Source organism: Dromiciops gliroides, chromosome 4 (assembly GCF_019393635.1).
Source record: "Dromiciops gliroides isolate mDroGli1 chromosome 4, mDroGli1.pri, whole genome shotgun sequence".
Classification (NCBI taxonomy): domain Eukaryota; kingdom Metazoa; phylum Chordata; class Mammalia; order Microbiotheria; family Microbiotheriidae; genus Dromiciops; species Dromiciops gliroides.
The window spans coordinates 74,459,648-74,485,834 of NC_057864.1; the positions used below are offsets into that span (position 1 = coordinate 74,459,648).

At 40.5% G+C, this 26,187-nt stretch overlaps 1 protein-coding gene across 1 annotated transcript in view; it reads left to right on the plus strand.

Annotated features, from left to right (window-relative positions):
- Nucleotides 1–26,187, plus strand: part of CACNA1E (calcium voltage-gated channel subunit alpha1 E) — a 649,518-nt gene that overhangs the window by 261,074 nt on the left and 362,257 nt on the right. The window contains 2 exon segments of the mRNA XM_043963674.1: nucleotides 2,142–2,247; nucleotides 3,346–3,485. Of these exon segments, the coding sequence (XP_043819609.1) occupies nucleotides 2,142–2,247; nucleotides 3,346–3,485 (246 nt within the window).

Below are 26,187 nucleotides of genomic sequence, written 5' to 3' on the forward strand. Positions count from 1 at the left end.
ACATATGTATGTATGCATATAACACTATGACCATAGGGTTACGCTCCCTCTCTCTCCCCACAAGCTGCATTTTATGACTTCTGTCTCCTTGTTGTATATTTTAGGCTGATTTCTACCTAGATTCAAAATGTTGGGGAGAATTAAAGGAGCTGGAGGTAGATACCATGGTACCCGAGTGGAGAAGCTCCTGGTGGGGGAGGAGATGAAGACCAATCCTTTCCCCCTTCCCTCTTGTCTAGCCAGCAGCTGCTGCCTCTTTCCTGGATTTCAGAGTCAAACCAGTGCTCAGGGCTGTTCTTCAAGACCAGCCGCAACTATTAGCTCCTGTTTGTCATAACAATGGTTCCGATAGAAAATCAAATGTACAAAATGACTTGGCTCAGGGAACGTGTGCTTTCCTCTTTTCCTCTGTTTAATATGCCCCCTACTGCCTCCCCCTGAGCTCTTGGCAAAAATATTCTGCAAGAATCAGATTGTTGGCACCTGAGTCATAACCTTGTTTTTCAGGAAAGACACAGGGAGCCCCCTCACCTGTCTTCATCTTTAAGGGGGAAAAAGTGAAGCACGATAAAGCTTAACTTCATTACCCATTCATTTATATTTTGTTAATTCGTGGAGGCACTGACTCCGTTGTCCTGGCATCAGCTGAGTGATCTGTTTCTTGGATCGATTCAGGAGGCAGCTCTATACCACTTGTCATATGAGTTGGGGTAGGGAGTGGGGGTGCGTGAAAGGGAAGGAGAAAGTTTACCTGACACATTCCTTTTTAATTTTTTAAAAAATTTGGATGCTGTGATGGAATGGCGGCCAAGTTGTTTGAATTGTTGCCTGTGTCTAAGAGTTGTGAGTCCTTTCTGTCCTTGGCTGGGGGGAGGAATCTGACAAAAGGAGGTGATTTTCAGTATGCTACCCAGAGGGGATAATGGAACACAGACTTGTTCTAAAAAGCCCCAACTCTGTATACCTGTTCAATCATCTTTGCTTTGTTTAGTGATTGAAGATGGTTGCTAAGGGAAGGGGCCCTGGAGCTGAATTCCTTCCTTCCTCTTCCTTCTGAATTTCATTCCTTTCCTTACCTCCTCTCCCATTTTTAGTCCCTGCAAATCAACCAGGATCTATCAGGAACCTGCTGTGGGCTCAGCATTGTGCTGGTTATGAGTTTCTTTTTCAAGGAACATCTGAAGGCAGAATGGTGCAGTGGAAAGAGTGAAATTGGACAGCAGTGGACCCTGGTACGAATCTTGACTCTGCTGCTTCCATCCTACGTGATAATGAGGAAGTTACTTAAGTTCTCTGGGCATTAGTTTCCTCATCTGGAAAAGCAGAACTAGATGATCTTTGAGGCCCCTATTCTCTTTAAATCTACTATCCTATGAGCACATATATGTGTATATGAATCTATATACACAAATACATTCATACATATGTATATGTGTACATGTAAACTGCCCTTAATGAAGTTTTAAGCTGTTAAAAATGAAACCAAAACTTTTTTGGGGGGGCAGGGCAGTGAGGGTTAAGTGACTTGCCCAGGGTCACACAGCTAGTAAGTGTCAAGTGTCTGAGTCCAGATTTGAACTCAGGTCCTCTTGAGTCCGGGGCTAGTGCTTTATCCACTGTGCCACCTAGTTGCCCCCTGAAACTAAAACTTTTGAAACACCGTATATGTGTATATACATATATGTATATACTTTGCATATCCATATACTTATATAAATGCAAGCACATAAGCTTTTGGGACATCCTGTATATACATTTATACATATATGTTTATCTATTATGTGTATATATATATATACACACACATGTATGAAATATACTTTTGGAACACTCTGTGTGTATATATGCATATATATACACACATATACATATAGTCATGCAAGACACATATGTATGCACCTATACTTTGGGGAGACTAAATAAACGTACACATACAGGATGTCCCCAAGGTCTGAGTGTAGTTTTGAACTTTAATAGCTTAAAAGTAAATTAAGACTTTTGGGATATCCTAGATAGCTATGATATATACATGTATATGTATATTGAGGGGCTGACAAAGTCTGTGCATGAATCTGCAAATCTGGCTTAGAAGTTGCTTCGCTCTCCATGGTGGCTTTGGTCCTTAACTTTCTCCCCTCCACGCCATTTGAGTACATGATTCTGGCCACAATCATTGCCAACTGCATCGTCTTGGCATTGGAGCAACATCTTCCAGAGGATGACAAGACTCCTATGTCCAGAAGATTGGTAAGTGTATCTCTATCTTTCATTTTTGGTTTGGGTTTTACAGGGTTTTCTCTGTCCCTCCTTTCCTTTATTTCTATCCTCCCCCCTCCCCACCCTGCCCTTGCTCCCTACAGTTTTTCTTTTCTCAATGAGAGAAAAGTCTCTGACAACCCCAATGGGAGTCACCTGTGAAGAGAAATAGGGATCTTTTTATTCTCAATCCCAGAAAGCTGTTGAAGTGGTTTATTGTCTAATACTTAAAACCAGCAATACATTTTACATAGTCCATGAGTAGACAGAAACAGGGAAATGATGGGATATATGAAGGTTTTCTAGCTTTCTTTTTCTGGGGGAATTTTGAAGTAGGGATGAAAAGAAAGGGGAGATCAAAAAGGAGAGATGTAAGGTGGAGTTGGGAGGAGTAAGATTATTAAAATATAAATATGCCAATTTTTAGAATATTCACATAAGAAATGCATAAATCTGTAGTCTTCTAAAGTGATTTAGCTCCTGGACAGCATGGTAGACCTCTTTATTTGCAACTATATTGATCTCTTTGAAGAAAACAAGTTGCTTTAGGAAGTCTAAGAATGTGAAAAAAACAAACAAAAAAAAACCTTAATGAGATCCATGGGCAGGCAGTCCTTTTAATCCCACTTTCTGGAAAAATGGACTGCTCTTTATGTATAGAAGGGTAGAAAAACAAATGTTAAATCTGGGGTAAAACCTAGCTACAAGTAGGATCCCATCAGTCCTATATAGCTCATTCATACATTGCCAGGCAGTGCTTAATTGTGTGTTACTCACATCTATCTATGTATTTAGCATATTGCCAGAATGAGGATTGCTGAAACTGGTTCCTGGATGTTTCCCTTTTGGATTCATAAAGAATCTGAAGGATAGAGCATTTCTATCCCTATAGCATGTCTTACCTTCCAGTCTCTATACACAAATGACTCTCAAAATCTTCTATGTGAATGTCATCAATGGGCATTTCTTTGGTCTCCCTGGAAAGACCATCAATAGCATAGGGGCAAAAGAACCAGGGCTTGCTCTTGTCTATGCTATTGGCTAAGCAGTCCCTTCCTATTACTGCTATGTTTGCTTTTTACTCTGCAGGAGAAGACAGAACCATATTTCATTGGGATTTTTTGCTTTGAAGCTGGGATTAAAATTGTGGCCCTGGGGTTTATCTTCCACAAAGGCTCATATCTCCGCAATGGCTGGAATGTCATGGACTTCATCGTAGTCCTCAGTGGGTAAGTTTTTTTCTTCCTTTTCCCATTTCTTTTTATGGACCAATGGTGAAAAGAGTAGGAAGATAGTAGGGAAGAGAGAGGGAGAAATTCCACCCAGGTTTGAAGCTCAAATATGTTTGGAGGGGAAATGACCCACCATTTTCCCTTAAAGGGTGATGACTTATTCTAATTAGATTTGATCTCTTTGTTCCCAGAAGGCAAAAATAAGAAGAGTGGATGGAAATTGCAAATAGGCCAATCTAGCTCGATAGAAGGGGGAAAACACTTAAAAAAACCCCAATTAGTATTATCCCCAAATGGGTTGTTTCAGGAGGCAGTGGGTCTCCCTTCTTACCCTCATGGGAGATCTTCAAATAATGGCTGGATTGTTTGTCAGATGTATTGTAGTTGGAATTCTTTCCAGGTGAACATTGGACTAGATGGCTGTTGAATTCTCTTCTATTTCTGAAACCCAGACGGCGGGCAATGAGTTTTTCAAGGAGAACATGGAGGAGTATGCATGTTGTGCTTTTTCTGAGGTCTTGGAGAAAGTAAAGATATTATTTGCTCTGCTTTCCCTAACTAGGTTTAGCAGGATCTCCTTTATGAAGGAAATAGCAACTTCCCTCTGTATCCCCTGCTTTTTCAGAGATGGTTTGCTATGCCATCAAAGACACTTGGGGTAATTGCAGCTCAATGTGTCCAGCGATTTGGGGTGGGGATAGGGGGTTTGGGAGACATAGCCATGATCTTTTGAGTGTGGTGGTAGTGATTGTGTTATAGAAGAAGTGATTTGTTCTTCAACAAAGACATTGGTCTTTTGTGGAAGCTGAGCTTATGTTGATATAGAACATTGTCATGTAATTGGATGAAGGAGATAAGATAGACTTCTTGAGAGTGACTGATGCTTCTAAAGGAGAAAATATAGAACCAGCCTTCTGCAGAAAAAGAATGAGGAAATGGTAACACACACATGTATATATACACACATATGTATATATACACATATATGTGTATACACACATATATGTATATACATACACACATATGTATATACACACACATATATATATGTGTATACACACACACACACACATATATATTACACAAGGGTAGGGTGACTAGAAACAGAATAATATTATCTCTAAAGGAAGTGACCTGGAAAGTGGAGATAAGTAAAATTCAAGAAGGCAGTGGGCTTGGTAAAATCATCATGTACTGTGATTATTTTAGCTTATAGGTTTGAAATTCATTGTTATTAAAGGAATACATATAATTCATTTGAAAAAATAAAAAGTGAAAGACTTGATGACATGGAAATGTAAGAATGGAAGCTGGTATGTAATATTTTGGTATAATTAACTTTATAAAATTACACTCATGTAACAAATTTCCAAAACATTTAAGCTAGTGTGTGTAATTATTATTACAGTTTTTAAAATGAACCTACCGATTACATTTGAATTTTTGTTAAATTTTTAAAAATCCCTGACTTAGAGCTTTTTCCTGGAAGATATCTATTTTATCAAGTGTTATACACATGGGCAAAGTTTTGAATATTTCTTTTTTTACTTTTCTTTCTTTCTTTTTTTCTTTTGCAGGGCAATGAGGGTTAAGTAACTTGCCCAGGGTCACACAGCTAGTCAGTGTCAAGTGTCTGAATCCGGATTTGAACTCAGGTCCTCCTGAATCCAGGGTTGGTGCTTTATCCACTGCACCACCTAGCTGCCCCCATAACCTATCATACTTTCTTTTTTTCTTCTTCTTTTTTGGAGAGGCAATTGGGGTTAAGTGACTTGCCCAGGGTCACACAGCTAGTAAGTATTAAGTGTCTGAATCTGGATTTGAACTCAGGTCCTCCTGAATCCAGGGCTGGTGCTCTATCCACTGCGCCACCTAGCTGCCCCAAAGTTTTGAATATTTCTTAAAAATTTTTATGTATATATTGTCCTAATAAAGACTTTGATAACGTACCTAAGCCATATATGCATGTCTTTTCAGCCTTTTGTAAGAGTAGAGTGCTAGACCTGGAATCAGGAACACCTGAGTTTAAATCCAGCTTCAAGCACTTTCTAGCTGTGTAACCCCAGGCAAGTCAACATTACCTCTGTCTAGCTCAGTTTTCTCTTCTATAAAATGTGGATAAAAATGGCACCTGCCTCCCAGGTTTGTTGCATAAGCATCAAATGTGATCTTTGTAAAGTGCTTTGCAAACCTGTTAAGTGATGTATGATCTTAATGATTATGATGATGTATAAACATGGCATATGAGGATCAGTTCAAAGGCATGGATAGTTTGTCCTAAGAAAGAAGACTTTTTGTTCAGTCTCTTTTCAGTCGTGCCTGCCTCTTCATGACCCCATCTGGGGTTTTCTTGGCAGAGATATTGGAGTAGTTTGACATTTCCTCCTCCAGCTCATTTTACAGATAAGGAAACTGAGGCAAACAGGGTTAAGTGACTTGCCCAGGATCATAAACCAATAAGTGTCTGAGGGCAGATTTGAACTCAGGAGATTTCCTGATTCCAAGCCCTGAACTATATCCACTGTACCACCTAACTGCCCATATAGAAGACTTGGGGAAAATAGAATCACTATCAACCTGAGGACTATTATGGTACATTGAAAAGAATGTTGGATTTGGATTCAGGGATCCTGGCTTAAAATTCTGGTGTTGGGGCAGCTAGGTGGAAAAGTGGATAAAGCACTGGCCTTGGGTTCAGGAGGACCTAAGTTCAAATCTGGTCTCAGACTCTTGACCCTTACTAGCTGTGTGACCCTGGGCAAGTCACTTAACCCTCATTGCCCTGCCAAAAAAAATTCTGCTATTGCCATGTAGAAGCTGTGTGGCCTTAGGCAATTTATTTAACCAATCATTAAGTATTTACTAAGTGCCTATGTTGTGTCAGGCATTGATCTAGGTTTTGGGCATTCAAATACAAAGAATGAAATAATCTCTCTTCTCTAGGAGTTTCCATTTTAATGGGGGAGACAGGTGCATGTATAACTATCTACAGAACAAATATAAAGTGAATAAATGAAAATAAATACAAAGGAATTGAATACAATGTAGTTTGTGTATGACAAAGATCTTTAGGCCTTCAATTCCTTTTCTGCAAAATGAGGGAACTTGGTGGTAGCCAGTGACTGTAGTCAGAAGGCTGAGGTTTAGTGAGCTGCTTGAGTACAGGAGTTCTTAGGTATAGTAGTGTCAAAGCCAATCATGTGTCTGCACTAATTTTGACACCAATATAATGAATCCCTGGGAGCAGAAGGTCATTAGGAGACACAAGGAGGGGTGAACTGACTCAGGCCGGAAAAACAGAGCAGGTTTAAATTTCTATGCTGTGAGAGGCCACTGTGCTTCCAGCCTGGGCAAGATAGGGAGACATAGAGACATAGTTTCAAAAAAAAAAAAAAAAAAAAGCTGGACTCAGTGGCCTTAGCTTTTTTTTTTTTTTTTTTTTTTTTTTTTTTTTTTTTTGGTGAGGCAGTTAGGGTTAAGTGACTTGCCTAGGGTCACATAGCTAGTAAGTGTCAAGTGTCTGAGACTGGATTTGGATTTGAACTCGGGTCCTCCTGACTCCAGGGCCAGTGCTCTATCTACTGAGCCACCTAGCTGCCCCTGGCCTTAGCTTTAAGGTTCATTTTTGTTGTAAATCAATAGTTACATACAATAGAAAAGCAAATCTGTGTTTTTCTAGGGGTCCATCTAAAATCAGTAAGTTCAAGGCACAAAGAGATGGATTTTGCCTCAATAGTCAGGAAGAACTTTCTTTTTAATTTAATTTCAAAAATAACTTTCTAGTAGAGCTGTCTAGCAGTAAAGTAGACTGGCTTGGAATCTAGCGAACTGTCTTTCACTGAAGGCATTTAAGCAGGTATCTATCAGGACCTATCTAGAAGAGATTTCTCACTGAGAGAGAGGTTACACTAGACAACCTCCAAGTCCCCTTATAATTCCATGATTCTAGAATTTTGTGGGTGTCACTACAATGCAGGGAAGCCTTTCATATCCAAGCATATATGTATAGATGTGAGTATATATCAGTCAGGAAAGGTACTGGGAACTTGAATGAATCTACTGGTGGTGCTATTTTTCCTCTTCCCCCGAGCTGTAAATCTTAGTTGAGATGAGCCTGCCTTTTGTAAGTTCACTCTAAAGGTCATCAGGATCAGGCTCCTCTCCCTGTAATCTTCCTCCTCCAAAATCTCAAACTGCTGACTTGGCTTTTCCCTGAAGTGTAATGTGGTATAAAGAATGAAAGATTCGGAGTTATGAAAACTGGCCTCAGGTTCACTACTGGTGCTCTCACACAGTCCCAATGTGATTTTGAACAAGTCAAATTACCTTTCTGAGTTTCTCCATCTAAAAATGCACACATATGCATATATTTACATATATACATATATTTGACATAATGAATGTGAAAGCAATTTGCTAACTTAAGGCACTATATGCTATAATAGTGTATTAGCCCTATCTTCCTTAATGCTGATCCTTTCTCTTCTTTTAACCAGAAGAAGAAAATTCTATGACCCTTGGAATCTTGGGGGTGAGCTCTGAGGGTCTCTGACATCTATGCGCCAGAGAACATTCTTGTTGTCCTGCACTTCTGTTTTCCCTTGATGCACATTGCAGCTGTCCTTGTTGGCAGCTGTTAGGTCCCACCTGGTTTCCAGGTGTCACTTGACATTTTCCTCCTGTGAACAGGAGGCATGACAGGTGTTGGAACATGATACACTTGCCCAAGGGGCTGAGGTGGCACACCTCACTGCTCATTGTGTGACAGAAAGGGAAAAGGAAGGAGAGAGGTACCCAGAAGTGGCAGACAGCTGGCTCAGTGTAAGAAAAAGTCACCTAGAAACTTCCTATTCCTTGTTACTGACCTTTTCTGACCATAGGTAAGTGACACAGAAAATTTGTTTTGCCCTATTATAATATTCAGGTTGGTTGTCGTAAGTCATTGTAATACCCAAAGTAATGATCATCCTTCACAAAGGTCTTCCTTCAAAACCTCATTGTTATGTGGAAGAGACCCTGGACTATGCCAGAGGAGTTTGAGCCCTGATCAATTATCCCAAGATAGAATTTGAGTAATGGCCTGGCAATATCTGCTACAGCAACAATATCTTCTGTGTAAGAATCAACTAGCTAGTTATGCTGATGTGCAGTTGTTTAGTTGTGTCCAACTCTTCATGACCCCATTTGGGGTTTTCTTGACAAATATACTGGAGTAGTTTGCCATTTTATTTCTCCACCTCATTTTAGAGATGAGGAGACTGAGGCAAACAGGGTTAAGTGACTTGCACAGGGTCATGTAGCTAATAAGTGTCTGAGGCCAGATTTGAATTCAGGTTGTCCTGACTCCAGTCCTGCTGCTCCATCCACTGTAGCATCTAGCTGCCTTAGTAGCTGAGTATAGAGAAGTGCATAACTAGAGGTTGGCTGACAGGTAATGAATTTTTTAGTACCATGGTGACCCATGGAATGGACAATTTTTAAAAAAGTGTCCCACAGTCCTATGTTCCTCCTTTTTACTTCTATAGTGGTGGTAGCAGAGTGTCACACAAGGGGCAACAGGCATTAAGAATCACACAAATTTTAGACTACCTACAAACATTTATGTAACTGTTGATAGTGAATGTGCAATCTATGTCCAAATGTCTAACATAGGACTTGAGTTGTATCTATATTGATGTAGCTGCTATAGCTGAAACCAAAAGTCACATAAAAGCTTCAGTGAAACAGAAGGATAGAGAGGTTTTCTCAGTGAAACAAGTAAAGGACTTTGTGGAATTGACTTTATTGTATGCCCAAAGGTAACAAGGAACATCATTTCATGGCATGCTCAGTCATCTTACCTTTTACTCTGTGTGATGAACACAGACCATCATGAAGATCATTGAAATTGATGTAGTGAATGAATGCCTAGAGAAATTAAACCATGGAAACCTTGATGCTCTGTTTCTTCAATTCAAAAGTGGGCACAGAAGAGGATAGCAAATATAATGTTGGAACAATGATCTAGAACTGAAAGAGTCCAAAGGCTTGTAGAATATTTAGGAGCCTCACATAGCCATACAACAGATTGACTACCTCTTAGGAGATAAGAAATGAACAGTTCCAGAAGTAGTAGTTGTTTCAGAATTAGTTGCCTGGGTATGGGCAGAGTATCAACTGGGTTAGAGCAAAGCAAATATCAAATTAGAAGAAAGGATGATTATGAGAAGATTAAGCATGACCAAACATGACTTGTTTAAACAAGCTGTGGACTGAAAAATGGGAAATGTATAAAAGTAAAAACACTGACTCTCAGAGTTCTTTAACTGTGATGTTTGTATTACATCTTAACTGTAATGCAAAATATTACCAGGGTAATAACAGAAGACCATGAGCAGTATAATGTCACCAAACACTGTAAGGCAATTGAGCAGAAAATAAGTTTTTAGAGCTTGATGTAATATTGATCTAAGATAAGTCATTACAGAGTCTCTGCAGATTAAATTAGGAGTACAACAAACCAAGGTAAACTGGAACAGATCTATAGGTATTTTATAGCAATCTATTTTCATTCACTACAGTTGTGGAACCATAACATTTGAATCACCATTACAGTACCTGATGGACTATGAGAAAGTAGTAATGACAGTTAAAATGAAATAGGTGAGGGTGACAGGACAGGACTAAATACATACATAAGCAGTTTGTGTTTGAGATTACACCATTTAAAAGCACTGAGAAATCAATTTTCAAGATATCTTGAGGGAAAATTTGAAGAGAATGGAAAGAAAAAGTGTTTCTTCTAAAGGAAAAATAAATTAATAATAACTAATTAAAATAATAGTTTATATCTGTATATATGTGTATATATATGTATATATATCTATATCTATATATCACTTTAAGGTTTGCAAAACAAAGGGAATGAAAGATGGTTGTTTCCTTGTTGTTGTTCAGTTGTTTTCCCTCATGTCTGACTCTTCATGACCCCATTTGGGATTTTCTTGGCAGAGTTATTGGAGTGGTTTTCCATTTCCTTCTCCAGCTCATTTTACAGATGAGGAAACTGAGGCAACAGGGTTAAGAGACTTGCCCAAGGTCACACAGTTAGTAAATATCTGAAGCCAAATTTGAGCTCAGAAAGATGTCTTTCTGATTCTAGGCCTGGTCACTTTGTCCACTGCACCACTTAGTTGTCCTGTGTTTCCTTGACTGTGAAATATATTGGCAGTTTTTGAATTAGTCCATTAGCATCTATACGTTGGACTGCAGATGGATAGTCAACTAGTTACAGAGTAGTTTAAGAGAAGATTAGACTGTTTCACATTTAGCGAATTATTCAATACTTTTCATTAACCCCAAACTACTTAGTGCCACAAAAATCCATCTTTTTAACACCAATACTTTCCCAGTCATGCTATGTGGCTATGAATCATGGAATACCACAGTATCTGAAAAATGGAAAATGTAAGCAAACCAGAGGTCAGTGGAAAGATGTATGGTGGGTGTAAGGAAGTTGCAACAGATTGTCAATGATCACTTGTGTGAAAGATGTGGCATAAAATACATTATTGAGAACTCAGATTGACTGGAAAAAAGGGTGCTCTAGTCACGTAGTGAGAATGGGAAGTGATTGATGGATTTGCCAAATGGTACTTTAGTACCTCTGAGATATTAAAAGATTCTAATGAAGACCAGAGGCACCATGGTGAAATGCATAAAGAGCCACCCTCAAAATCAGCTACAAGTCTTGTCTCTGACAAAAACTTGCTGTGTGCCCCTGGTCAAGTTACTTATCTCTCGGGACTCTATCCAACTCTTTAAAACTATGTTCTCTTTAAGCCCATAAGTTTCAGAAAGGTGAAAGAAGTTCCCTATGCCAATAAAGTCAGTTTTAGTCCATATCATTATTCTAAAGGAAGACTAACAGAGGATTTAGTGGATTATCTGTTTATGGAAAGAGATAAAAATATCACACAGGATCAGAAAGCATGGAGGGGTTGTAATACCTATTCGCAAAAGAATTACCCATAGTAGTGAAAATATATCCACCAAGCATGAAGACAAAATATTTGTGGTAGGAAGACAAACATGAAGGACAATGATAACTAAGTATCATCCCAAACATTTGGTAAGAAAAGGGAAGAAGACTCTATTCCTTTCTATTCACTAGTTCTACCCCTACCCAGACTCTTGGAATAGAAACCTCATAGCTGAACCCTGATGGTTGATTATGAGGCTACAAGAGGAAATGCCAAAGGAGGCTGCTGTCAGTCTAGAGCTAAAAAAGAACCCTTGGGATAGCTGAAACCTTCCTCTTCCCCTTGGTCTGGATGAGCTAGATAGAGAAGTCAGTGCTTGCTTATCACTCATTGTGAATGTGGTCCCATTGGCTATGCAGTGCACGCATGCATGCATTATAGGCACCTTCAAGGGATGTCAGTTGCTCGTGAAGAGCTGTGATATCTGTTCAGAACAATCCAATGGCAGATGTGAGTCTTCCATTTCTCCTAGATCTTAACTAGCTTCCCAGTGTTACCCATACCAGAAAGCAAGAACTAAAACACCAGCCCTCTAAGAATTGGCATAGAGAGGGTAGGGGGATTGATGTACTGCACCTGGCATTTGCCCCGAACAATCTCTCAGGCTGTGGGGGCTTCTCTTCCTTTCCAGTGTTTCCCTTCCTGCTCTCTATTCTCAGAGCAAATGAAAATTTGGATGAGGAGTAGCCTGCCCCATCCTTCCACTTCCCCCACCACATATTCAGTTTCATTTGCATTTTCATATGAAGATATTGATGATATCAAACACACTTACAACATATAAGGACATACAATTAAAGCACTAGTTTTAAATTGGAAGATGGAGATGCTACAACAATGGAGCCTTTGTGGGCATTGTACCACTGAGGAAAGTGTGGGACCCAGCTGGGAGTCTCATCTCTCAGTTGCTTTTCAGTTGTCAAGGGAGGCATAAAACCACAGTCTGAAGATCTGATAATGCCTTCTATTGCTCTGGTACTTCTAGGAGCTATTTTACATTCTTAAATTGCTGCCTAAGATTGTTTCTTATGGTGAATCAGGCTTCTTACATGCCCTTTTATTGGCTGGCAGAACTTTCAATCTACGTCAGTCAACCTGATGATAGTATAATAGCCATCAAATTAAAAACCATTACTGGTTGGTTTGTTGCATATTAATTTACTAGACAACCAGTGACATTAATGGAAGGAAGGAAAAGGGAAAACTAACCTCCTTTTATAGTAAATCTCAATAGATTCTTTCTAATGTATCTGATGAGAATTTCTGGGTTCCTATTGGTACAAAATTACTGCACATCATTCTGATAGAAGTTAAAACATTTGTATTATGTTTTAGTGGAGAATTAGGGTTAGGAGTTAAATGACTATATATGAGCACAAAAGTCCTTGAAGAATTTCCCATTTCCCTTCCAAGACTGGTACCTTGGGCCAAAACTTTTTAAAATGTGGGTCATGACCCCATATAGAGTCATGTAACTGAATGTGGGGGGGGTCACAAAAATTGGCAGTGAATGTTTGATTTGTATACCTATTTTATATACCTATATACCTGGAATTGGGTAAAAATTTCTCAGGCAAAAAGGGATCACAGTTGGAAAAAGTTTAAGAAGCCCTGCCTCAGGTAATCACCTTCCTCATTCCTACCATTTTATTTATGAGAGAATGAGGGCTAATGTTTCAGTTGTATCTTGAGCATAATTTTGGGGACAGAATTGTGTGGGCAGAGAAAAAAAATAGTATAGAAAAGTATCATTCTCATGTTCCAAGTGTGAGAGAAAGAAAAAGGAGGGAGGGAAGGAGGGAGAAAAAGAGAGAGAGAGAAATAGACAATAGGAGAGGAGAGATGAGAGGAAAAGAGAAAAGAGAAAAGAGAAAAGAGAGGAGAAAAAAGGAGAGAAAAATAGAAAAAGATAGAGAAGTCAGTAAGAAGATAAGCAAGAAAGACAAAAAAGGAAGAAAAGGAGAGGAGGAAAAGAAGAAAAGAAGAGAGGAGATAAGGAAAGGAGGAAAAGAAGAGGAGGGAAGGAAGAAAGGAAAAGAGGAGATGAGGGAAGAGAAGGGAGAGCTTGGAAGAGGAGAAGAGGGAAGAGAGGGGAGGAAAAGAGAAAAGAAAGAGAATGGGGAAAGAGGAAAGGAAGAGAGAGAAGGAGAGAAGGAAGAGAAAAGAGACTAGAAAGAGGAGAGGTGGAAAAGAGAAGAAAAGAGGTAAAAGCAGGGAAGGAGAGAAAATCAGTGAGAGAAGCTAGCAGAAGAGCTGGGAGCTGTCACTGCACATCACTTAGTCTCTCATCAGTGGCACATACACTCTGTATCAGTTTAAAGACTGTTGGTAGGAGGACAATATCTGGTGCTAAATATATTGTGATAGGTATTTTTAGAGGGCTTTCTGTAAGGAGGCCACCCTAATGCATGAGTTCTCCGGGCAGCAAAAGATCGAGGAAAGCACACTAGTTACCTCCCAGAGCATTGCTTCTCCTGACGTTGGGAATGTGGGGGAGGTGGTAATGCAGCCCTCAGGGCCCCAGCCCTATTTAAATATCTCGTGGTGATATTATAATAACACTTTGTATTTATATCACATCTTCATGCCAAGCAGAGCCCAGAAAAATTCTACAGACATTACTCATCGCCCACCCCAGGAGGAGAGAAGGACAAAGGGAGGAAGCAGGAAGGTTCCCCATTCTGCAGCTAGGGAGACTGAGGCTTAATGACTCGGTGCCATGCAGAGAGGTGGTTCGAGTATGCTAGCATTTTAATGCTGAAGTGCAGAGATCTGCTCTCCCCTAGTCAAGTGGCCTTTGAACTCTCCTTTAATTATTGACTTTCATTAATTACTGGCTTTATTACTGGTTGTATTTCAGTGTTCATACCCATGTCTCTACATTCTCTCCGTCTTCTCTTCCTTTAGTTGCCCGATGAGTTCCCTGTACCTGGTTGGGCTGCTCTTTGCAATATCTCATTTTCCTCTAACAAAAATAAAATATTCCCATCAGATTCCCTTCCCCTGGATCTTAGGAGAGCAATTGCAGCCCCAGAGTGGAAACATGATAGGATCTTCTCTTGTAAGGAGAGGTGGGCAGACAAGAACTGTTTGCAAAACTTTGAGGGAAATAACAAAATAGCACACATGAAAACAACACTTTAGCATTTACAAAGCACTTCCTTCACAACCACCCTGTGGGGTTAGGTAGTATAAGTATTATTATTCCACATTTTACAGCTAAGGAAACTGGGACTTAGAGAGATAAAATCACTTGCCTAACATTATGGAGGTAGTAAGTGTCAGAGCTGAGATTTGAACCCAGATCTTCTGCCTTCAAGCCCAGTGTTCTTTTCATGACACAACATAATTTTATTCATTCCCATATTCTCATGCTTGTACTAAGGTGAAAATTTCATTCCCGGTGGTAGTGGCTTGTAAAGTGGGGACCTCACACTCTAAAGGGCCATGGCATGATTTCAAGGAGGCTGTAGCTTAACCCAAATCAGATGGTGAAAAGATGAGGTTCTTCCCACTTAGCCATCGATACCTTGAATACAAGGTGTGGCTTTGTATCCCCAGTGCTTAGCACATTGCCTGGCACATAGTAGGTGCTTAATAAGCCTATAGGCACACCACCTAGCTCCATTATGACCCGCCATCTAAGGGGGTGTCCATTTATTCCTTTCTGCCACCAATCTCCTGTGGTGATCAAGCTCCTAAATCCTCCCCTTCTGGTCCAGAGGTTGACCCCTCAGGGTTCTTATAACCCAACCAAGGGAAAGGTACCTAAACCAGCAACCATGTAGTTAAACATTCCCCTGCCCTGAGTTATCTCATGGCTATGGCAGGTAGCCCTCAGCAGATTAGATTCTGCACTCCTGAGAGGTGGCCATTGATAAAAGCCCTGCCCCTCTCCAGCCCCTTTCATTTTCTGCAGAACAGGGAGATTTTGCACAGGCTGAGCACATATGGATAGTCAGTCAGTCAGTAAACATCTATTAAGCACCTACTATGTGCCAGGCACTGTGTTAAGAACTCGGGATACAAAGCCCATTCTTACTCTTGTAGAATGTATTCCAAATTATATAATGTAATTCTATAATGAAGGAAGCAACATGCAAACAACTATGTGCAAACAAGCTATATGCAGGATAAATTGGAATTATCAACAGAGGCAAGGCACAAGAACTAAAATAGATTGGGAAAGGCTTCCTGTACAGGTGAGATTTTAGCTGGAACTTGAAGGAAGCCCTGGGGGCAGGTAGGCAAGGGAGATGAGGAAGGAGAGCACGCTTGAGGGACAGCCAGTGAATATGTCCAAATCAGGAGATGGAGTGTCTTGCCTTGTTGCAGTCTGGACCATAGATCTCATTACATTATCTTTTACACCAAACCCACACTTTTTTCAGACTTCACAACTTCTGTGGATGGTACTAATCACCTAGGTCTGAAACCTTGGTGCAACATTCCTCCCTCACCTCACATACCCAGGAGTTGCCCTGAGGTTGTTTGTCCAGGTCTGCATCTGAGGGCAGGGTTGATGATTTATCTTTGTATCTCCCTCAGTGCCTAGTATGGTGCCTTTCATGTAGTGGCTGCTTGATAAATGTTTTTGAATTGATGAAAACCTGGTTCATTTTCCAATTTGGTTTGGATTTTTTGTATGGTTGTGTACTGTCAAAAGAATCAGAACAGATATCTAAGTGATGTGCTCAGTTCCCTAAATCACACCCCCTATACGTATCTTCCAGGTACAAGTTTCCATTTTAAATCATTGATTCATTAATTCACCAAACATTAAATTCCTGTTCCTTTTTAAAACACTTACCATGAATTATTTTGTAATAGTTTTATTTGTTCCTTTTTCCTTTCTCCCTCTCTTGTTCTTGTTCTTGTTCTTCTTCTCCTTCTCCTCCTCCTTCTCCTTCTCCTTCTCCTTCTCCTTCTCCTTCTCCTTCTCCTTCTCCTTCTCCTTCTCCTTCTCCTTCTCCTTCTCCTTCTCCTTCTCCTTCTCCTTCTCCTTCTCCTTCTCCTTCTCCTTCTCCTTCTCCTTCTCCTTCTCCTTCTCCTTCTCCTTCTCCTTCTCCTTCTCCTTCTCCTTCTCCTTCTCCTTCTCCTTCTCCTTCTCCTCCTCTTTCTCCTTCTCCTTCTCCTCCTCTTTCTCCTTCTCCTTCTCCTTCTCCTTCTCCTTCTCCTTCTCCTTCTCCTCCTTCTCCTTCTCCTTCTCCTCCTTCTCCTTCTCCTCCTCCTCCTCCTTCTCCTCCTCCTCCTCCTCCTCCTCCTCCTTCTCCTTCTCCTTCTCCTCCTCCTTCTCCTTCTCCTTCTCCTCCTCTTTCTCCTCCTCCTCCTCCTTCTCCTTCTCCTCCTCCTCCTCCTCCTCCTCCTCCTCCTCCTCCTCCTCCTCCTCCTCCTTCTCCTTCTTCTCCTTCTCCTTCTCCTCCTTCTCCTTCTCCTTCTCCTTCTCCTCCTCCTCCTCCTCCTCCTCCTCCTCCTCCTCCTCCTCCTCCTCCTCCTCCTCCTCCTTCTCCTTCTTCTCCTTCTTCTCCTCCTCTTCCTTCTCCCATTTTACAATTGAGGAAACGGAGATAAACAGGGGTTAAGTGCCTTGCCCAGTACCACACAACTAGTAAGTGTCTGAGGCTGGACTTGAACTCAGGTCTTCCTGGCTTAACATAGACGCTACTGTACCACCTAGCTGCCCAACAGAATGCTTAAAGCATTTTACATACATTTGACTTCTTAATAAATATTTGTGTATTGAGTTGAATTGTTTTGTATTAAGGCAATATACTAGGTCCTATGAGAGCTATACAGATAGCTAAGATTTATTTCCTGTCTCTAAAGAGTTTGCAATCTAGTAGGAGAGATAAGATGCTTCAAGGATCTGTGATCTGTGGTTATATCCATGATTAATTGCACCTTCATGAGTTGCTGTGGTCAAAAATGTCTATCCTCTAGGAGCCAACCATTTGGTCAGGAAGTCAAGTAAACAAACATTCATTTATCTATCTCTATCTATCTATCTATCTATCTATCTATCTATCTATCTATCTATCTATCTATCTATCTATCTATCTATCTATCTATCTATTTTTTTTGCTGGGCAATGGGGGTTAAGTGACTTTCCCAGGGTCACACAGCTAGTAGGTGTTAAGTGTCTGAGGCCAGATTTGAACTCAGGTAGTCCTGAATCCAGGGCCAGCACTTTAACCACTGCGTCATCTAGCTGCCCCCAAACAAATATTTATTAAGCAGTTATTATGTGCCAGGCACTGTGTTAAGTGTTAGGGATGCAAAGACAGGTAAAAAGCATGAGCCTGTCTGAACATAGCTAGGGCGGGTCAATGAAGGGTGGGATTACAACAGGCAGAGACAGTTAGAGGGTGGATGTTGCAGGTCTAGGGAATGACATACCCAAATACCCAGAGGAAGGAAAGGACAAGATGAATTCCAGAAACAGTGAGTAGTCCAGTTTGGCACAATCATCCAGTACACGAAGGGGAGAAGGATACTACAGCAGGGCGAGAAAGATAGGCTGTAGCCAGATTGTGGAAGGTTTTAAATACTTAACCAATGAGTTGGTATTTCTAGAGAAAATGGAAAACTATTGAAGTTTGTGGGGCAGGGAGTAACATGCCCAGAGCTGTTCAATAGGAAGGTGATTCTGATGATGGTGTGTAGGATGGATAGACATTGGGTGAAACTGGAGGCGGAAAGACCCGGCAGAAGGCCTCCTGCAGTATTCCAGGAGATGTGTAATGATGTCCTGAAGTAGGGGTGGTGGCAGTGAGAATATGAAGGAGAAGGTGAGTGGGAGAGAGATTGTGGAGGTAGAATCAACAAGATTTGGGAACTAATTCATGAAGGAATTCATGCTTTATGTATGGATCGGAGCAGATGTCCTTCAAGGTTCCTTCCAACTCTCATTATATGGCATTATGCTTCTTTAAAAAGTATTCTAGGGGGCAGCTAGGTGGTGCAGTGGATAGAGCACCGGCCCTGGAGTCAGGAGTACCTGAGTTCGGATCCGGCCTCAGACACTTAACACTTACTAGCTGTGTGACCCTGGGCAAGTCACTTAACCCCAGTTGCCTCACTAAAAATATATATATATATATATATATATATATATATATACGTATTCTAGGATAAAGCACCAGCCCTGGATTCAGGAGGACCAGAGTTCAAATCTGGCCTCAGACATTTGACACTTACTAGCTGTGTGACCCTGGGGAAGTCACTTAACCCTCATTACCCTGTAAAAAATATATTCTAGGTGGGGTAGGGGTGGGATGGATTGATATATACACAGTATTCCACTGGGTCCATATGCCACCTCTTTCTATCTTGTCAGTGCCTTGCAAAGTTTGGATTGTAGCCTTTGCAAGCCCAATTATTAGTACTGGAGTCTAGAGGACCTATATGAGCAATATTATCACTAAATAGAATATGGGAGAGGGATGACTTAGATGGTGAATGGGCGCAAGACATGCCATATGAAGACTGATTGATGAGACTTGCCTTGGAGAAGAGAAAACTCTGGTGGAGACATGGCAAATGTCTATAGAATATATACCATGTGGAAGAAGAATTCAACGAAGCAGCTAGACTGCTTTGGATAGGATGTCAGACTTGGAGCCGGAAAGTATTGAATTCAAATTCAGCCTCAGACACTTGCTGTATGGGAGAATCCCTTAATAGCTCTGTACCTCAGTTTCCTCATCTGTAAAATGTGTGCAATAATAGCACCTCCCTCTCAAGGTTATTGTGAGGATAATATGAGGAAATATTTTTTAAAGTACTTTGGAGGTCTTGTAGCACTATAAAAATGCTATCAATAGGTAGAAGTTTCAGAAAGATAGATTCAGATTTGATATGAGGAAACAAAAAATCACTTCCCAACAATTTACCCAAAAGTTGTGTAGGTTGCTTCAGGATCACAAGATCATAGGATCACAGGTTTGGAGCTGGAAGAGTTCTTAGAGGTCAGGGAGTTCATCCTGCTCATTTTACAGATGGGGAAAATGAAACCCAAGAAGTCAAGTAATTTATCCAGGGTCATACTGAGTTAGGAAATATCCAAGGTGGGACTTGAACCTGGGTCTTTCTTACTCCATATTCAATACTCTCTTCACTATGCTCCAGTTCCCACTCACTAGAGATTTTCAAACCAAGGTTAGATGACCACTTGTCATGTATATCAAAGGATTTTTGTTTAGGCATGAATTGAATGAGATGAATTTTTGAGATGGTCTCTGAGTTTCCTTTCAACCCTGAGGGTCTGTAATTCTATGCACATGATAAGTAACCAGGAGAATAAGATAAAAGGTACTCAGGGGAAGTGGAAACTGATGTCAACATTGAAGGTTAGATGTGATTTCAAAAGGGAAATATGTAAAGATAGTCTTCCAGCTATTAGGGAACACTGTGCAAAGATGTAGAGGTTTGCAAACATGGGATGTTGAGTGGGCACAGTGGGTAGTTCTGTTTGTCTGATAGCCTAGGGGTAGTGGGAGATAAGACTAGAACGCATTTGGAGAGGGCCTTGAATGTCAGGCTAAAAAGTTTAGACATTTTCTGGTAGCCAGCATGGAGTCACTGAAATGGAAGACTGATAGAATCTCACAAAAAGGGACCAATGAGGGCCCATGGGAAAGGGCAATGTCATGCATTTTTTTCAACATATTTAAAACATAATGCAGTCATTATATAGATTTACCAAGATAGAATTAAGGATAATGAGACTGATTTAGATTTCCATTCTTCCGGTTATAGAGAACTATCTCATCATTTAAATAGGGTTCTTCACACACACACACACACACACACACACACACACACACAGCAACACACACATATGAATACATTTGTGTCTGTGTTATAAATATAGCCTAAAGTTAAGTATAAATGTGTCAGTGAGAAATGTGAAAATGTGACCGCACTACAATGTACATTTTCCTAAAGCTAAAAAATAGCAAATGTGATGAATGGGAAGTGATTGCAGTGGAGAAGACTGGGATGAGAGTGAGTGGAGGGTCAAAGGGGGTGGTGGAAGGAGGGTGTGATAATTTAAGGGGCAAAGGCAAGGAGGAGCTAAGCCTAAGATATCCTAAGTCTGTGGATTTCATATGACGAAACTGCCTCCACTTTGTCAGACCCCCATGGGATGGCTGGGCAGAAAGAATCTCTGACAGGGCCATCTCCTTCTTTACTCCTCACATGTTCCTCTGATGCTTGGGTCAACTGGATCCCATGGAGGAGACACGTGGGAAGAGCTACATGTGGGGGATGCCCTTTTCTTTTCTTCTCCTCCCTTCACCCCCAGGGCTCATCTGAAACAGCCAGGTGGGGCGAGAAGAGTGACAAGGCTGCTTTCATTGCTAGGATGAGCTGGGAGTCACTGGCTACCACCCTTCCAGTAAGATGAAGGAACCACCAGACCTTACCATATGCTCTGCCACTGAATTCTAAAGTCCTTTGGGTCTTATCATTTACCATCTCAAAAAATTCTGCTCTACCCTCCTGATCCCTTGTCCTAATCATCTGACCTGCCAATGCATTCACTTTCCCCACCATCATGGATTTAGGACATTCAGGCCTTATCATTTATCCAGCAACTGAATTCTCTTACATGTATTGTCTTCCCTTAATTGAGAGCAAACTAATTTTTTTAATGTTTTTATTTATGCATTCATTCATTCATCCATTCATTCCTTTATTCATATTTAGGCATCCAAGCTGCAAACTTATCATAAATACAGAAAACACTATGGCAGTGCCTTAAACATGGTAGATGTCATTCAGTCATTATTTATTGAATGAATAAACTTTCATTTATGGTTTTGTCATTCTCTATAATTCAGTGTGATCTGTGGCCTGGGGGGGGGGTCCCTTTTCAGAAAAGAGACTCCATTTCTGAACTCCACAGAGTTTGTCCCTGGATGGAGTTTGACTTTTTTTAAAAAGTGGGGCAATGAGGGCTAAGTGACTTGCCCAGGGTCACACAGCTAGTAAGTGTCAAGTGTCTGAGCCAGATTTGAACTCAGGTCCTCCTGATTCCAGGGCCAGTGCTTTATCTATTGCTCCACCTAGCTGCCCTCCTGGAGTTTGACTTCTAAAGCTTATCATGTGTTTCATTTCCAGGGTCTTCCCTAAAAGAGATGAACAGATATCTTTGAGTAAGTTATTCACCATACAAAGTCTGGTACGGTTATTTATTTCCTCTACCACAAAAGAGATACTTAAAAAGGAAAAGACTCATAAGCACACATCATCAAATACTTAAAATATGACACAATAACCTATCACCTTTATGATTGTCTCCCGTGAGGTAAAGATTCCTGGGAGATTTGTGGGTTTGCTGAGTAGATAATTTATGTTCACCTCAAATCTGTACTATCTGATTAATTGACAAATCGTGATCTCTTGGCCAGTCCAGTATGGGTTGGACTTTCTTGGTTCTTTCAGCCACGGTGGCCTCCTAACAGTGGTCATCTTCCCCAAGAAGGGTGTGGTTGTAAGTCCTGTCTCAGGAACTCTGGACCTCTTGAATTTATGAGGCAGCAGCTACTGAGGCTAGAGGGGCTTGTTTCTGTGGGTGATTGTTTGGTGACCTGTGCTCAGGAAAAGAATAAGGAAAATAGGCAATCAGGGGCTTGAGGTCCTATCTGAGGCTCACCTAGGTAAATGTCTATTGATTGATGTCACCAGATATCCACTGTGGGCCTCCATGACTTGAAAGGGAGTAGGAGGGAGGGAAAGAAATCTTTCATTCTCTTCTCCTCCCCCACCCAAATCTTGGGATGAGTCTAGGGAGAGATGACCTAGACATTTCCCCAAAGAATTCTAGCTCATCAACAAAGTGGTGCCGAGCTTTTCTATATTGATTATACAAGACTGAGGAGGTAGCTCAATGACCAATAATCTTCAAAACAACTCAAGTTGTTTTGAACAATCAGAAGTCCATAGGTTGGATATGCCTTTTAGCAAGAGGCTAAGGCACAGACCCATCTTCACACAGGTTCCATAGGATACTTCCCTTCCATCCTCACTCCATCAATATATTCTAATATATTTGTCTAGCATTTTAAAGGTTGCAAAGTGCATTCCTGACAACAACCTAGTGGGACAGAGTTTATATATCTTGTAGTGGCATATAGACATTGATTTAGAATACAATTTCTTCAAAGGCATGTTTTTTTTAAAGTCTGTCAGCTTTCATTCTACAAGCATTAATTGAGTACCTACTATACTCCAGATGCTTTGCTAGCCACTGCAAATACAAAGACAAGAACAAAAAGAGTCCTTTCTCTCAAGAAGCTTACATTTGACTTGTGGGGGGGAGCTGTATACACATAACTAAAAATACTCACAAACTAAATATGAAGTAACATGGGGCAACTCATGCTTTTAAACACAGGGAGGGAGTCAGTAAAATCTTTGTATCTCCTGGACCTAGAACAGTGCCTTATACAAAGTATACAATTAACAAATAGTAGCTGGGGGCGGGGGGGTGGGAAGCTAGATGGTGCAGTAGATAAAGCACCGGCCCTGGATTTAGGAGGACCTGAGTTCAAATCTGGTCTCAGACACTTGATACTAGCTGTGTGACCCTGGGCAAGTCACTTAGCCCTCATTGCCCCACCAAAAAAACCAAACGAAAAACCCCCAAACAAACAAAAAACACCCAAATAGTAGCTGGATTGTATTGGATTGCAAATATTATGAACCCCATTTTTATACATGAGTAGACTGAGAGGTTACTTATGACTTGCCCATTGTCACAATGCTAGTAAGAGTCAAAGGTGGAATTCAAACCCAGATCTCCCTATTCCAAGTCCAGTGTTCTTTTTATTGTACCACACTATTTACTATATCCATAGCACTGTGCTACATTTTGGAAGGGTTCAGTTAAGCCATGGTCCCTGCCCTTAGAAAGCTTACGGTCTGGAGAAGAGCAGGGTTTAAAATATATTTAAATAACTATAATCCATAATTAGACATGATAAGTATATCAATGTAATTGAGGAGAAAAGGTCATTCTTTATGGGGGACCAGGGATAGTTTCCTGGTGTGATAATTGGTTTGGGCTGTAAAGAATGGGTAGGTATTGAAAAGGTAAGGAGGGGACTTGGATAAATCTTCCCCTCATAAGAAGTAATATGAGGAAAATCATGGATCTGGGAAAGTATGGGACATATACAGGTGATATAGAACAGTACCTAGAATGTACAATGTATGAAGATGAGTAGTACAAGAAAAGTCTGAAAAGATAAGATAAAAGATATTGCTGTGCCATAGCAGATATGGTTTTAGAAAATGGAAAACCACTCCAGGATTGCTGCCAAGAAAACCCCAAATGGGGTCATGAAGAGTTGGACATGGCTGAAACAATGGAACAACAAAATTCAAGCCCCATATGGATGTTCCAATTCATACTGGCTATGGGACATGGGCAAGCTGTTTAATGTCTTTATTAGTGTCCCCTCTTAGTAGTAAGACTATTAGGTTGCAGACTAGTGATGATCTAGATGGGTGTGAATAAATGAATGAACATTTATAAGGCACTTAAGATGTACTAAGCACTGAGGATATAAAAACAGGAAAAAACCAGTAAGGACAATATGGTATCTCTGAAACCAAGAGTGGAGAGAGTATAAAGGAGGGCAGAGTTAACATAAGATTGAAGAGGGATGATCTGTGGGAAAAAGCCATCACTGTGGCAATTATGAAGTCGTTACTGACTTTAGGAAAAAAAATTGTTTCAGTAGAGTCAGGTCAAATTAACAGACCTTTATTAAGCACTTACTGCATGCCAGGCACTGTGCTAAGTGTTGGGAATAAAAAGACAGGCAAAAACATCCCTGTTCTTAAGAAATTCACAACCAATTGTTTAAAAATAATTGAGAGATACTGGATAAACTGGAGGATAATCTCAAATGGAAGGCATTAGTATTATGTGGGCCAAAAAAAGGCTTCTTGGAGAAACAAGGATTTTAGTCAAGACTTGAAGGAAGCCAGGGAATGTTGAGGAGGGAGAACCTTTCAGGCATGGGGGGCAGCCAGTGAAAATGTGAAGAATTAGAGGATGGGATGTCTTGTATGAAGAGACAATGCCACTACATCCCAGAGTGCTTGGGAGGGAGTCAAGGGCAGGGAAGGAGAGGGCCAAGTTGAGAAAGGCTTTAAAAGCCAAACAGGATGTTATATCTGATCCTGGAGGTAATAGGGATCCCCTGACATTTATTAAGTAAAGGTGTGACAACCCTTGTCACTCTGAGAGCTCAGTGGAAGAGAAATTGAAATGGGGGAGGCATGGAACAGTCTTGCAATCAGCAGTCTATTGCAAGAGTCTAAGCATAAGCTGATCAGAGCCTGCATCAAGGTGGTGGCAGCATCAGAGGAGAGAAAGGGAGAATATATGTGAGATGGTACAAAGGTGGGGCAGCTAGGTGGCGCAGTGGATAGAGCACCGACCCTGGAGTCAGGAGGACCTGAGTTCAAAGCCGACCTCAGACACTTAACACTTACTATCTGTGTGACCTTGGGCAAGTTACTTAACCCCAATTGCCTCACTGAGAGAGAGAGAGAGAGAGAGAGAGAGAGAGAGAGAGAGAGAGAGAGAGAGAGAGAGAGATATGGTACAAAGGTATAGTCCATAGAACTTGGCAACAGATTTGACTATGGAGGGCTCTAGGAAGGGAGGGAGGGTTGGGGTGAAATGGAATGAAGAGCCCTGGAAGACACCTAAGTTTCAAGGCTTGGATAATGGGAGGATGATAGTGACCTTGACTGTAATGGGGGAAGTTAGGACGATTGGGGAGAAAATGAAGGAATTCGGCTTTAGATATGTTGAGTTTAAGAAAATGTGTATGAGATGCCCAATAGTCTATTGGAGTCATGACCAGATAAATTGATTTGAGAGTTATCAGATAGATGATAACTGACTCCATAGGAGCTGATGAGAGAAGAAAGAAAAGAAGGGAAAAGGGAAGAGAGGGAAGATAGGGGGAAGGATAAGGAAGGCTGAATTCAGCAGAGAAGTATGTACTAAATACCTAGTATGCGCCAGGCACTCTACTAGGTACCATGTATGCAAATTATTAAACAATCCTTCCTTTTAAAGAGCTTACAGTCTACCAGGGAAGAAAGTATATAAGTATATGTCTATACAGAATAAATACAAAATCAATATAACATTTCTAGGAAGGCTGGGCAATGATGATGGCATTTATATTTATAATAGCACTTTAAGGTTTGCAAAGCACTTTACAAATATCTCATTTTATCCTCATAACAACTGTTTTTAAAAATTATTTGCTACTACTATATTTTATAAATTTATTAATTGCTATTTATATATTAATTACTATTGTACCCATTTTGGCAGTAAGCCAAAATTATTAATTATTAATTAATATCATATACACCAGTAAAATATTGGCCATGTATCTCCCTATAACTTCTCATAGTCTCGGGCCTTCATTACCTACATAGTCTTTTTTAATCATAAAAGTATTTTATTATTTTTCAGTTACATTTAAAGATAGTTTTCAACATTTGTTTTCATAAGATTTTTAGTTCCAAATTTTTCTCCCTCCCTCCCCTCTCCCTAATATGTTTTTGTTTTTGTTTTTGCTGGGCAATTGGGGTTAAGTGACTTGCCCAGGGTCACACAACTAGTAAGTGTCAAGTGT